General features: G+C 37.8%; 2 protein-coding genes across 6 annotated transcripts in view; both read left to right on the forward strand.

Annotated features, from left to right (window-relative positions):
• The window catches only part of LOC132095124 (tyrosine-protein phosphatase non-receptor type 4-like), a 53,373-nt gene extending 43,589 nt beyond the window's left edge, over positions 1-9,784 (forward strand). Inside the window, exons 16-27 of the mRNA XM_059499900.1 lie at positions 1,691-1,844; positions 2,687-2,770; positions 2,863-2,919; positions 3,207-3,363; positions 3,749-3,915; positions 4,703-4,793; positions 4,880-4,941; positions 5,048-5,194; positions 5,287-5,415; positions 5,872-6,020; positions 6,147-6,282; positions 7,461-9,784. Coding sequence (XP_059355883.1) covers positions 1,691-1,844; positions 2,687-2,770; positions 2,863-2,919; positions 3,207-3,363; positions 3,749-3,915; positions 4,703-4,793; positions 4,880-4,941; positions 5,048-5,194; positions 5,287-5,415; positions 5,872-6,020; positions 6,147-6,282; positions 7,461-7,553 — 1,426 coding nt within the window. The 3' untranslated portion in view covers positions 7,554-9,784. The remainder of the gene's footprint in view (positions 1-1,690; positions 1,845-2,686; positions 2,771-2,862; positions 2,920-3,206; positions 3,364-3,748; positions 3,916-4,702; positions 4,794-4,879; positions 4,942-5,047; positions 5,195-5,286; positions 5,416-5,871; positions 6,021-6,146; positions 6,283-7,460) is intronic.
• Positions 9,785-10,768: 984 nt separating this feature from the next.
• Positions 10,769-14,351, forward strand: part of LOC132095125 (band 4.1-like protein 5) — an 83,050-nt gene continuing 79,467 nt past the window's right edge. For all 5 annotated transcript variants that reach the window (XR_009422422.1, XM_059499902.1, XM_059499901.1 and 2 more), the window contains exons 1-2: positions 10,769-10,951; positions 11,627-11,831. Coding sequence is in view for 4 of the 5 variants with exons in the window: in XM_059499902.1 (XP_059355885.1) it covers positions 11,652-11,831 (180 nt within the window). In the remaining variant the exon portion in view is untranslated. The remainder of the gene's footprint in view (positions 10,952-11,626; positions 11,832-14,351) is intronic.

Here is a 14,351-nt window from a genome sequence, read left to right on the forward strand (position 1 = left end):
GCCTTGCTCAAGGGCACCTAAGTCGTGGTATTGAAGGTGGAGAGAGAACTGTACATGCACTCCCCCCACCCACAATTCCTGCCGGCCCGGGACTCGAACTCACAACCTTTCGATTGGGAGTCCGACTCTCTAACCATTAGGCCACGACTTCCCCATACGTATACACATACTGAACAAAAAGTCAAACAGGTCTGGAATGACATTAAGCTATGACTTTAAGTGAGTATTATTGCAAGATTGAGTTTTATTGTTTGCATTATAAGATGGTCTGTTGTTAGAATGTGACTTGATTATATAGCAATTTCAATTGATTGAGCAATTGATTATTACAATAGAACATATTTACTGGTGCCAGCTGTATTTTTGCACTTTACATTTTTATAATGCTTGCAATTTATTGTGTTTTCGAAAAATGCAAATTAATATAACATCTACATATCCTAATCCGCAACAGCTGCAATAATGTAAAGTGTGTTTGTTAATTGCTTGGTTTCTAATTCTGTGGCATTGCTGAGCTGCCCATATTCATATACTACGCATATTGTTTGGTACGTGACAAATTGCTTATGTTCTCTGTTGTGAGTCATTTTTCGATAAAAGTATCTGATAAAGCATAAATTTAAATTGCTTTGGGTAGCCCTGCCCACAGTGGAATCTAATTAGTCCAACATCTGGTGTAATACACATCATCAAAAATGTGTTAGGACAAGGTGTAAATTAACTTTTCTTTACAACAAAGTTTGAACATGATTAATCATAGACACTGTAATGAGGAGCTGATACTATATGTCATCATTGGCATTATGCTTTATGTAGCATTTGAGGAACTGAATATGAATACCTATTTCTTAACACAAAAATATGTCCCATAATACTTTCTCTTCTGCTTTATCTTCCTGTACACCTAAAGAATAAACCAACATGCAGACATGTGCACACACACATGCTCCGCATATGCTTGTTTGTGTCTGTCATGAGATCTAAATGAGGAAATAAACACCTGCTGCCCAAACTGAGAAGGCAGAACCTCAGTTATTTTTGATTCATTAAAAGCATTGGCTCATAGGAATTATTTGTTTGAAAGGCAGTCTACTCGGGTTGTGTTGTATATCCCTGCTGTCACTTGCTCGGTGTGACCTTTGACCTGCTTAGCTGCTCAGTATGGGCATTATGTGTTTGGTTTTGGGTCAGAGTGGTCACTTTCTGACACCATGCTGGGGTGAGAACACGACTAGAAGTGAACATAAAAGCTAAATGGTGTCAGTGGGTACCAACGCACACATGCGGACGCACACACCCTTACGCCTCGTATACAAACATGCACTCAGATACTCGTGACCCTACATGGTGTGCCGTTCACTGGAAGTGTGCACCCAAGTGTGAAAGCTAAAACACTATGTGTTGCATAATTCAGCGGTTCACTGGATTGTCACAGTATAGTGCGGTCAGTTAACTGAATGAAATCTATCGAGCTGAACCTGTTTGATGTCTCTGACAGCTGGCTGCTACATTGAAAATTTTGATGAATTATCATTCATGTGTTGGACGAAATTGATGGTATTGGAGCTATTTTATTGAAGGTAAATTTCATCCTGACAGGAAATGGACGTGATTTACTTGTGCTCAAGTCGATGTTTTAAGTATGTCTTTGATGCTCTTTTATTTATATATTTCTCTCTTAATTGAATAGGTCTCCAGAAGGAGTTGAAGGTCCGCCCCCCGCCCTCCCTCCGAAACAGTCCAGGAAGAACCTGAGCCAGCTCATACTGTCCCACTCCCAACAGGACTTGGACAACCACATCAATGAAATGTACGATGTCCCTATAGCAACAGAAAAGGCCACGGTAAGAATACATCTAATGACTCACTCGACCCAGACTACTTTGTTGTTCCTCTTTCCAAAGTTGACATTAATAGTCCTGTGTCCCTCCCTTCTTTGGTGTACCGCTGATGTGCTTGCACTTGCAAAAAGTAATAAAGCTCTTGGTGGTTTGGTGCATGCAGTATAAATCTTTTTCACTGCCTTTGTGTGAGTTAATATTTTGAAGGGATTTTATATCTTTTACGGAACAATGTTTATGAAATCTAATAATACATTTTATGTATGTAGTATCTTTAATACATGAAATACAGTGTTTCATTAATTATTAAACCGCAACAACAAAACTAATAAAAATAAGGATGACAATAAAAGATTAAAATTAATTTTAGTTCTTGGGAAAAAGCTAAGCTGTCTTCAGAAGCTCACCCTTCTTTCCTCTGAAGCGGGCATCCAAACACTTGTTTGACTTCCATGGGATGGAAAACAGTGGAAGTCAATGGAAGCCAGAAACTGTTTAGTTACCTTCCTTCTTCTTTTGTGTTAAGCGGAAGAAAGAAACCCATACATGTTTGGAAGAAATGGACAGTGAGTGAATATGATAGCACAGTTTTTATTTTGGGATGAACTGTCCCTTTAAGCAGCTTCACCTGATCTCTGAAGGTTTGCATGTCAGTGAGCAAATAAAACCGCTTCGGAAGATCTCAAACAATGTTTGAACAGACAAGTCATACACTGCTTTTAAACCAACAAAGACCTGTACTTAACGGGAAATCAATGCAAATGAGCTAAAACCAGTGCAGTGTACTTGAACAGAGAAACTGACATGCAAATGTTGACATTACTGTCATTTTTCTCTTATTTTAGCCTAACGGAGTCGTTCCTCATGACAATCTTGTCCTGATCAAGATGAAACCGGACGAGAACGGAAGATTTGGGTTTAATGTGAAGGTAAAATGCTCTGCATTTTCTGTGACTGATCGTTGAAGATTTAGTTATTCCATTGCCTATGTGAAAGAATTTTTCTCTTGTCTCTTTTTCAGGGCGGCTCAGATCAGAAGATGCCCATAATTGTGTCTCGAGTAGCGCCTGGAACATCGGTATGTTTAATAGGCTGTTTATTGCCATAAATACTGTAGTATTACGCTTTATAGCTTGAAGACAATATAGACCGATTCATTGAAGAGTGACCCCTATAGGATTAGCAGTGAACTGTCCTGTATGTCAGTGTTTTGTTTATGCCTGTACTTGTGGAGTTATGCTGCTCTCCATTTTTTTCAAATTGGACATGGAATGTTCCTACTTGATATTTAATCATGCATTTAAATCGTCACCTAACGGCAAGTACTTTATATGTCATCATTTTCTGCTGCTGTTTCCTCTCTAGGCTGATTTGTGTGTGCCTCGGCTGAATGAGGGCGATCAGGTTGTGCTGATCAACGGTCGAGATATTGCAGAGCACACGCATGATCAGGTGGTCATGTTCATCAAGGCCAGCTGCGAGAGCCACTCGGGGGAGCTCATCCTGATGGTGCGGCCCAATGGTGAGCACTGGTTTGATACATTAATACATATTATTACTGTTTATTACTTATTACAATTCAAATTCACATTTCATTCAAAAAAAGAAAAGTCTAATCTCAAACTTTTGAATGGTAGTGTATATTTACAATAGAAGTTAAATACTAAAGTAAATAGGGATATCTTGGTATATACATTATAATCTTTTTGAGTTGAGCCGTGTTGTTTACATAATAATTTTAATAAGACCAAAATCACTTTAAATGCACACATTATAATTACAATTTCCAAGCTTATATATTAATATATTCACTTCGAATGGTTTTTGTTAGGGAAAAATAATTTCCATTTCTGTGGATTTATCACATTAGCATGTTGCCATTACATTAACTGTCTCTCTCTGTGTAGCTATCTACGATGTGGTTGAGGAGAAATTGGAGTCCGAACCGGATTTTCAATATATCCCAGAGATATCTCCCACGGACCCATCTCAGCTGGACCGGGACGCCTGGAGGGACTCGATGCTGCAGTTAAAGGAGAGTCTCAACAGTGCTACTATACTGGCCCAGTTTGATGTAAGTTAAAAAAACCTAAATCTGAAACAAAACTAATAATTTGTCATTTGTTCTCCTAAGCAAAAGAGCAGTTCAAGTTCATGTGCAATTGTTTATCTAATTTACTAATTTACAGCATGCTCTGAAATCTAGAGCAATCAGGGTTATTCAGGATGTGGTCATATCAAAATAACTTCGTATTACTTCCTGTCCTTCATCAGGCGGCCCTAATATCTTCCTGTTCGTGTGTGTAGGGCTTGTGCATGTGAAAATGTTGATCAAGATGTGCAATATATATCACTTGTCACTAAACCCCTGCAGGATTTCAGATTAACTAGTGTTCTACAGTGCAGAAGCATGCAGTATTTATGTGCGGAAAATGCTTCGCTGCTATGAAATATCCAGATTTACTGTTAAAAAAGATATGATATACGTTGTATATGCATATAGTGCATGGATTTACACTCAAAGCAGTGGGTGAAATGTCCTTGAAATTATCCATCATTGAAATGCTTGAATTTGAGGAGTAAGGGGCCATTTCACACAGAACGCATTTTTTGTATTCCACTGCTTCTCATGTTTTTAAACCCAAAGATTTGCTCTCCAAGAATTGCCTCTTAAACAGCTTGTACATCAGACACAACCCTTCCAGATTTCTGTATGGTTTGTGAAGGAGATGTTTAATATATGATAATCATAAAAGTGGGAAGGAAGGTTTGAATACTGAAGGTCATTAGATGTGTGTCTGATAATGAGTTTTCATTCATTGGGATTTTTGTAGACTGACTGACTGACTTTTATTTTAAAGCAACTGTATCGGAAAAGGCCTGGAATGACAATGTCATGTGCCAAATTACCTCAGAATCTTTCCAAAAACCGCTACAGAGACATCTCACCTTGTGAGTATCCCTGCATGCCATTCCTTTTTACTAGTAACCAGTGGAATTGATAAAACATAAATCAGTTTTTGTTGTTTTATTGTCAGATGATGCAACTCGAGTCATCTTGAAAGGCACAGATGACTACATCAATGCAAATTACATCAATGTAAGTGATTCATAATTATGTTATCATTTCCACCAAAGTCAAACACCCAAGGAATGATGGACTGCGATTAATAGCCCCTTATAATGCTGTTTTGTCATATTCGCAGATGGAAATCCCTGCCTCCAGTCTCATAAACCGCTATATCGCCTGCCAGGGGCCGCTGCCCAATACATGCCCGGATTTCTGGCAGATGACGTGGCAGCAGGGCTCCTCTTTGGTAGTCATGCTCACTACTCAGGTTGAGCGAGGACGTGTATGTATATCTCCTGATTTTTGACATTATAACTGTGATGGTCTTTTTTTTTTTTTTTTTTGAGCTTGTTATTTGATTCCTTTCTACCACAGGTGAAGTGCCATCAGTACTGGCCGAACCCCTCAGGTAGCGCCACATACGGCGGCTTTCAGGTTTCCTGCCAGACTGAGGAAGGAAACTCTGCTTTCTTGGTTAGGGAAATGACTCTTACTGACATCGAGGTGAGTAGTATTACAGATTTGCATGTTAACTGTGAGTATATACTAAACTTGAACCATGTAATGCTGCAGTTCCTGAGAAAGCTACCAAATTGATGATTTGGTTAATTAAAAGGGATAGTTCTCCTAAAAATAAAAATGATCAATTATTTACCCTCATGTCATTTCGAAACTCTATGACTTTATTCTGTGGAACACAGATATTATGAAGAAATTTGGGAACCAAAAAGTTTTGCAACCTATTGATTTTCATTGTATGTACAAGAAAACGAAACGTTTTGTAATGACATGAGGCTGAGAAAATGATGACATTTTCATTTTTGGGTGATCTATCGCTTTAAGCCAATGCTTACTTGCAAATTACTTAACTCCAGGATCTTGTTTGCAATATTCATCTGTCGTGATCCCATTGTAACATTTGTAATTTTGTGTTTGTTGCTTTGTTCTGTGTGCTGTTAGAGTGGGGAAAGCAGGGAATTGACCCAAATCCAGTACCTGGCGTGGCCTGATCACGGTGTACCAGATGACTCAACGGACTTCCTGGATTTCGTGGCTTTGGTCCGGAGTAAACGAGCTGGGAAGGATGAGCCCGTTGTGGTCCACTGCAGGTAATTCATATTTATATCACAAAGTAGTTTCTAAATGTAGTTATTTAAAGTGAATTATAGTGTAATCAATCTTGGCTTACCATTTCCCCTTTCTATCCCTCCCCTTCTCCCTCGGTCATATCCCAGTGCTGGGATTGGCCGGACGGGAGTTCTCATCACCATGGAGACGGCAATGTGTCTGATGGAGTGCGGCCAGCCAGTGCATCCATTAGAAATTGTGAGAACCATGCGGGATCAGAGGGCCATGATGATTCAGACGCCTGTAAGTCCCGCCCACCTTCTTTCTTCCTGTCATTGCCTTCGTCAGTCATTCATTGGGGGTTTATCATTGGCTTTCTGCCTTCAGTTGCTGGGAAGAGGCAGAATACTACACAGCTAATGATAAGATGTTAAATATTAACAACAAATAATAATTTGTGACATTTTCACTCACATTTAAAATGCAGCAGCAGGGTGTAATGTTTCCACATTTATATAAAAGAAGAAGAGTTGCTGTAGCGGGGGTCTTGTCTAGGCTGTGACTCCCAGAGCTTGAGACAATGATGCAGCTGTGATTCCAACATGATCTTCTGTAGTGTAATGATTCCTGCCAGAGGCTGCTGACCGTGAGACCACACTAATTAGACCGCAGGAAGGAGAAAGGGTTGACGCGCAGTGAAAACACTTGTGTGGCCAATCTTCTCTTTTTAATTACTGGTGTTACTAAAGCATCACTTTCTCTATTGGTCATCCACTACCATGACAATAAATAGTTTCTGAAAGAAATTAGTATTTGTATCCAGCAAGGATGCATTTAAGTGATCAGTTTCCACAAGAATATTAAGCAGCACAATTGTTTTTAACATTGATAATAAGTGAAAAGTTTTTTTTTTGAGCACCAAATCAGCATATTAGAATTATTTCTGAAGAATCATGTGACATTGAAGACTGGAGACATGAATAATTTACATTTTAAAATATATAGAATTATTTTGAAGTGTAATAATCTACAGTATAACAGTATTACTGTATTTTTTTCCCCCGCTTTCATTTTTTGATCAAATAAATGCAGCCTTCGTGAGCATAAGAGACTTCTTTCAAAAACATTAAAAAATCTTGCCAACCCCAAACTTTGAATGGTAGTGTACTTCAATTTGATCCCTTTTTAAAATGATCTGCTGTTCTATCTTTACTTGGTGAATGATTTTGAAGGATTGACCTGAGCTATATTTTCTTGATTTTCATTTCTTCCCCTCCGCATCTTATTTTCTGCTTTTGCTTTGTTCCACAGTGGAACCGTCTCTCTCTATCCTTCTCTAACTCACTCAGCCACACAGACACAGTCCATGAATCCTGCTCTCATCTCAGTTTCACATACTGCCGTCACACTTGGCTGCTCTTGCTTGATAGACTGACACGTCTTGCATTCACCATGACTTCCCCTCTGTTCTGTTTTCTCAGAGCCAGTTCAAGTTTGTGTGTGAGGCCATACTGAGGGTTTACGAGGAGGGCCTGGTGAAACCGCTCAAGTCCACGCTGTACGAATCCAACTAATGCAATGCCAGCTTCCCGAAAATGATGCTGAAATTCACTGACAGATGCATGTTCTCCACATGATGATGTTACACCTCTGTGACAGAGTGATGGAGAAGTATCTCGAGCCAGGAACACAGGACATAAACCAAGCACTGCTGCACTTTATGCTGGCAAAGAGACTATATGCCAGGCTTCAATGACGAGAGAGAGAAATGACAAAGAAATCTAACAAAGGGGAAGTAGGTACTTGTTGGGACTTTGAGTGTTCAGGGTTTTAACAAATATATATGTTAATAATGAATATAGTGGAGATTGCTGGTGCCATATGTGTGTAAGGGCAGGCCCGTGAATGAATGAGTGTTTTTATATGTGGTCACCTATTATTTGGAAACATACAACACCCACAAAACAATTCACATCCAGGCCTGTGCTGAATTTGTATTTTTATTAGAAATATTTATTGTTTCAGTTTCAATATTGAGCCCTGCTCCTTCAACATAAGTAACTACTTAGGTTTTTGTTACAACAGAGATCTTTTTATTTTTTTCCTGTTTGCTTTGGTCTCACTTTTTGGCCCAGGATGAAAATCATTTTTATTTATTTTTCTGTCAAACTAAAAAGCTGTCAACAAGGACTTTAAAGCACTTTGCATTACAGCTGTGATGCAAAATATTGCTTTGGACTCTCACACAGAAGGAATACTAAAATGAAAATGTTGTGATTATTTACTCACCCTCGTGTCTTTCCGAACCCATATGATGTTCTTTCGCCAGTGGAGTGCAAAAGGAGATGTTTTGAAAAATGTTTGTGCTGCTCATTTCCATACAGTGAAAGCCTACAAGATAAAATTACAGAAAAAAACAATAATATTCCAAGTGTTTTGAAGCAGGAAAAGAATGTAACTTATTAATTACTAAAAAGAAAATATTCTTCCAGTTAGTAGTACCTAAATCTGACAGAATTAGTTGCTGTAGAATAATAAATTCCAGGCCACCAACCCATAGAATTCAACATACAGAAGATTCCTTTAAAATTAGATTGATTCATTTTTATGTATTCCTTTTTTATATATACTCCTCTGCTGTTTAATTATAAGAGAACTGTCATTTATAAATTTGATCTGTCCTAAGGCAAACATTCCCTGAAAGGATAAACTTGCCATTTAAAATCAGATGTTAGTGTTCAGTTGAAGGGTTTAGTATTCCCTCTAGGTCAGGGGTAACCAACCCTGCTCTTGGCGATCGACTGTCCTGCAAAGTTCAGCTCCAATCCTAATCAAACACACCTGAAGCAATTAATTAAGGTCTTCAGGATCACTTAAAAATTAAAGGCAGGTGTGTTTGATTAGGGTTGGAGCTAAACTTTGCAGGACAGTTGATCGCCAGGAGCAGGGTTGGTTACCCCTGCTCTAGGTGATGTAACAGCTGCATCAGTGTTTTTTGTGTTGTTGTTACACACCACAATGTGTCAAATGCAGTACCATGTTGGGGGATCAAATCGGAGTTTGTTTATTTTTGACCTGTTTATTTCTTGTAGCAGACTGCACATGCAGAATATCCTGCTAACATTAGCATGTGTGTCCAGTGTGTGTGTTGCTGTGTTATTACCGTATGCTTCTGATGTCTATATGTGTAAGTGTGTTTTATAGTACTGTTGGTGTGAATGTGACAGCCCAAATCACGTTTAGGTTTGATCTAGGCCTGGTTCAACACATTAGAGCTGCCGTCTGGTTCAGGCTGTTCGATTTTATTTCGTTTATTTAACTGAGCCCTAGTTTTATGAACAGTCTTTGTTTAGAAGCCATCAAATAAACATTGATAATCACTCAAATTGAATGTTTGTCCCATTGCCCAGTTTCACATATCAACTCTAGTTGAATGCAGAGTTGAATCCATGTCTATGGTACTATCTACATTTACAGTCAATCATATGATGTGTCTTTGTGGTCATAATTGCTGGAGAACCTTGGTTTTAGGACCAAATAATTCCATTCGGTGCTGAACAGGTTACAGGTTTTACCAAAAAACATTTAAAACAGGAACATGGCATGGAATTTGGGAGAAACTACAGACCTCATGCCTTGTGGGACAGCACTTTTTCAATAAAGAGTACAATTGTAGACTGGAGTTAACATTTTATTTGCTGCAAATAACAGGAAGGTCAAGTTGTGCCACTTGTCCATTTTTATGAAAATATTATAAAGTGTACATACAAAGTTGTATATTAAGAAGAAAATCTTTAAAATAAAAGTAAGGCGTGTGATCTGGGTCGTTTTTGCATATATTTATATCTTCTGAAAGTTTTGGCAGGATAGTTCCTGAAGCTGCAGCAGTTTGACGCAGAGTAAACCAGTGGGTGGTGCTGTCGGGAAAATAAAACATACAGAGCACCTGTAAGCACCTGGCTGTTAGAGGGTTGTTAATCCTGGCTAGAAAATTAGGATCTTTTGCTGGCCCAGATGAGCCAGTGGTTCAGATTTACCATAGCCTTTATATTTTTAGCAACTATAATATTTTTATATTCCACATTGAAATATATATTTTTTTACTTATTTAAATTGTTTTCTTAAAAAAATAAATAATAATAATCAATTTAGAATATGTTTTAGCTTCAGATTATACATTTTCAATCCATTTTATGAAATCATATTATTTTTAACTTAACCAATGCTTTCAAGACAATTACAAATATTTCTTGCAGTTTTTGCAAACCTGCATGTAATGTGTTAGCTTTGAAAATGCTATAATAATTCACCATATATAATAAAATGATATATGACAGATAATGGTGAATGGTTATTAATTTCTCATATCACTACCTGAGTAATTATAATATACATGTATATCGTCAGTAATCATTCAGTACCGTGGTGTTACCCTCTTATTACCACTACAGAACCAGTTTGGAAGATACGGGGGATATGCAGTTCTAGTACACAAAGTTCCAAAATCTTCTCATAAATGTTATTTGTTGTGTATTAAACTGGATTGGGAAGTTAAATTAGATTCTTTGGGATGTATTATTTTGATCAAAGGTTTTATTCAGTAACTGATTTACAGCTTTCTAACATGTCACACAATAGCTGACTGTAGTCTCTTAAAATATAATAAATGTACGTTTAATAAAGTTGTAATGTAACTAAATGTTAAAAAGTATTGAGGAATTTTTTACTCCTCACCGGCCCTTTAAATGTACATCCACTTTTAGGGATTTACGTGACGTCATTTCCTGAGGGAAAACAGCTACCCCGCAATCTTTCGGACCGGGAGAGTATCAGTTACACTTACCTTCACAAACATAAGGTGGATGGGCCACACTGCGGCGTAGAAGATGGACATTTCCAAACACAAAGCTGTTCATTGATAACGGCCGAGGCTAGAGGACTTTTTCACGGGCGGAATATCAATTAGTGTTCGGTACGTATCGCTTTTGTCTGTGGTCTGAGGATCAACAAGTGGATTCGCGCCGCTTGCACGCGCATCCCGGAGCTGGGCGCGATAGATATCGGAACCATAATTACAAGCCGTAATGTAACTTCTAGCTATTTGTGCTATTAAATATAGTCAACATTTTTCTTTTCTCCGTTAAATGTAAGTTATTCGCATCTTTTCTTCTTGAGCAAACAGGTGTCAGTTGAGTTCAGTCAGGTCAGCGCGTGATGATCGTGAGACACTCGTTACAATGTTGCTCTAAACCCTGACAGCAGCGTTAAATGTCTATTATTAATATTCACCAGAGTGAAATTAAAATTGGGGAAAGTGAAGGTAGCATTTTTAGTTAACTGTAGTTGTGTCTAGAGGCTCTAAATATCATACCATGTTATCTTTCATAAATACCACAGTTTGTTTTATGGAAATTGTAGTTGTCTTGAAGTAACCTTTGTTACTTTGTTAACTGTGGTCTTAATACAGATGCTTCGGTTAAGTTATAGTTACTGTACATGCTGCAAAAGATATGAGTTACATTTTCTTAAAGAAATAAGTTGCCATCTATTCAATAATTGTCTTATTCTAGATTCCACAGTTAAACTGTGGTTATAAGTAAGAACCATAGTGAGTTGTAAGTTGTAACTGAGATTTTCTTTATTCCAGACTGGACAAACAACTCTTCCTGAACATGCTGAGCTTCCTTCGCCGGACTCTGGGCCGGCGGTCCATCCGCAAACACGCTGAGAAAACTCGACTACGGGAAGCCCAGCGAGCCACAACACACATCCCTGCTGCTGGAGATGCCAAGTCCATCATCACCTGCCGAGTGTCTTTGTTAGACGGCACAGACGTCAGTGTTGAATTGCCGGTGAGTTGACTAATACATGTGTTTGGTTGACTATGGTTTTCACAAACCAGTCTGTTTGGTCAGTTCCTGACATTATTTTGTTGTAATACACTCTTGGTTAATTGCATTGTGCAATTCAAGAAGAACACTTAAACAATTTGAAAGGTGACCTTTATTAAAGTTTAAGGTTGAATCTTAGGCATTAGTTTTCCATCTCTTCTCTGGTAGAAACTTGACTACTGAGTCATGTTGATACTTCAGTATGACAGAGAAAATGCTCTCCATTGTTCACTGCTGTTTGAGGCTATTTCCTTATTACATAATCCTGGGAGAAATGTACAGTGAAACTAGACATCTCTGGTGGTGACTAGAGATGTGTGTTTGGCACTTTTAACTTGACAAATATGAGAAGTCTTTACTTTCAACTTTGTATTTTTAATTACCTTGACTTCAACTGATGAGATTATAAATTCTTTCAAAGGAGTTCTGTCCTCCAAACTCACGAGCCAAGCACCTACATAAAATTATTTGTGCCAAATCCTGATGCTGTGTTTACTGTTATGCTTTTGATTTTAATGTAAACACTGGCTTTGCATGTTCAATGAGAAACGGTGCACTCAGGCTGACCTTTTTTCTAAAGCCTCTAAATATTTTTTTTTAAACTTTGCTGATAAACTTGTTATACACAATCTACTACGTGCCTTCTGAACCTACTTGATGGTTCATACTATTTTAGAAAGTAATAAGCATTTTATTAAGTAAACAGACGAACTAAAGAACTTGTTATTAAAGTGCCCCTATTATGCCATTTCCAATATTGCCTTCCATGCATTTTGTAATGTAGCTGTACATGAATGTAAACGATCTGCAAAGTTGTAATGCTGAAAGTGCATGATATTGTCTCCAAAAATAAAGAATCGACTCTTTACAGCTGAAACTAGTCGTTAGTAATTCAAATGCCGCTTTGTCTATGTTCTACATTGGCTGGGCGCAAACAACTTGACCCAGCCCATAAACATGTCATTCTAATGACGACTGCTTCTCTAATTTCTGGGAGTTCAATGCAGGATTCAAAAAATGCTTGCTCTTGAAAGTTGGATCAGTATCCTGTTTATTTGGACAGGCTGCTCCACTGAATCACAGCCTGTAAGTATGATAAATAATAGGTGTTTATATTTTGTATAAAGCATTAAAATAACTATTGAAACGGGCGTATCGGTTCTGACACCGCTGTTCACCGTAGACCAATCACAACAGACTAGGCCATTTGACCAATCAGAGCAGAGCAGGCTCACAGAAAAGAGGGATTTAGAGAGACTGAATCTTTAAACTGCTCATTTGAGAATTGCTGGAAATTGAGGTGATATTAAATGCATATTTTGAGGAAAAATATGCATTTAATGCATATTTGCATATTTTGCACATAAACTGACAGTCACCACTTATAAGCTACTACTAAATATTGTAGAAACATAATTTTCTGTAAAGTTGCTTTGTAATGATTTGTATTGTAAAAAGCGCTATATACAAATAAACTTGAATTGAATTGAAAAGCATTTTTTGACCTTTCATGCATGTGATCATATTGTAGGACTCCCAAAACAATATTAGGAACTGTAAAAATGGCATAATAGGGGCACTTCAGTATTTCATGATGAACATTTGGACTAGAGCAACTCGTGCTACTTCATTATCCATACATCATTTTCTACAAAGTAGTCATTAGCATGTGTGTATCAAGAAAAATCAAGGAAATGTAAGTAGTCTGATATAGTATAAACATCTCAATTAGAGTATCAGCTCCATATAGCATTTTTTTTCTTTTTTCCTTTCCTTTTTTTTTTTCTTTGAATGACATGTACGTGTTTTTTTTTCTCAAGTCCATATTCTCACTATATGGGGTGACCACCTGGTTGTTGCACTGTTGCAGGTCAGCAAGCAATATTAACTTCTTATTAGAATATGTAAATACTGATTTCTGTTAAAATGAAAACCTATTTTCAGTGACACTGGATGATAATCGCTTTAAATCACAAGTAATCTTCATAAAATGCTAGTTGTGATTTTAAATGTTAGTAGTGAATAGAAATTTCCTTAAGCGTTGATGGTGCTTTATTAGACTAGAGAAAGATTACATGTGTTTTTACCTAATGCAGATAATCTACATTTGAGTGATTAGGACCTGGTTTAAAAGTTATGGTTATTACTGTTATTACTTGAGATTTGACCCTGACTTGTAAAACTGTACGATGACTCAAGGTGTGCCCTCAAGCATGGGTCTCAGCGATCTGACCAAGATGCTTGTCATTCTGTTTACTGATTAGCCATAATACCATCATCCCTCTTGTAGCATGTGGTCATTGGACTGTGTGGACAGTGATTGACTTGATCCCTCAGCTTCTTTATGTGTCTGTTTATGCTGTTGTTGAGCCTTTGTCAGGAATTTCCTTGACCTCCACCCTCAATGTGTTAGGTTTGACGTATGACTGAGTGTGTTGTTGAACTCATGAGTGTTTTGCATTTCTCCTCTTCATTCCTAAC

This window comes from Carassius carassius, chromosome 19 (genome assembly GCF_963082965.1).
Source record: "Carassius carassius chromosome 19, fCarCar2.1, whole genome shotgun sequence".
Lineage (NCBI taxonomy): Eukaryota > Metazoa > Chordata > Actinopteri > Cypriniformes > Cyprinidae > Carassius > Carassius carassius.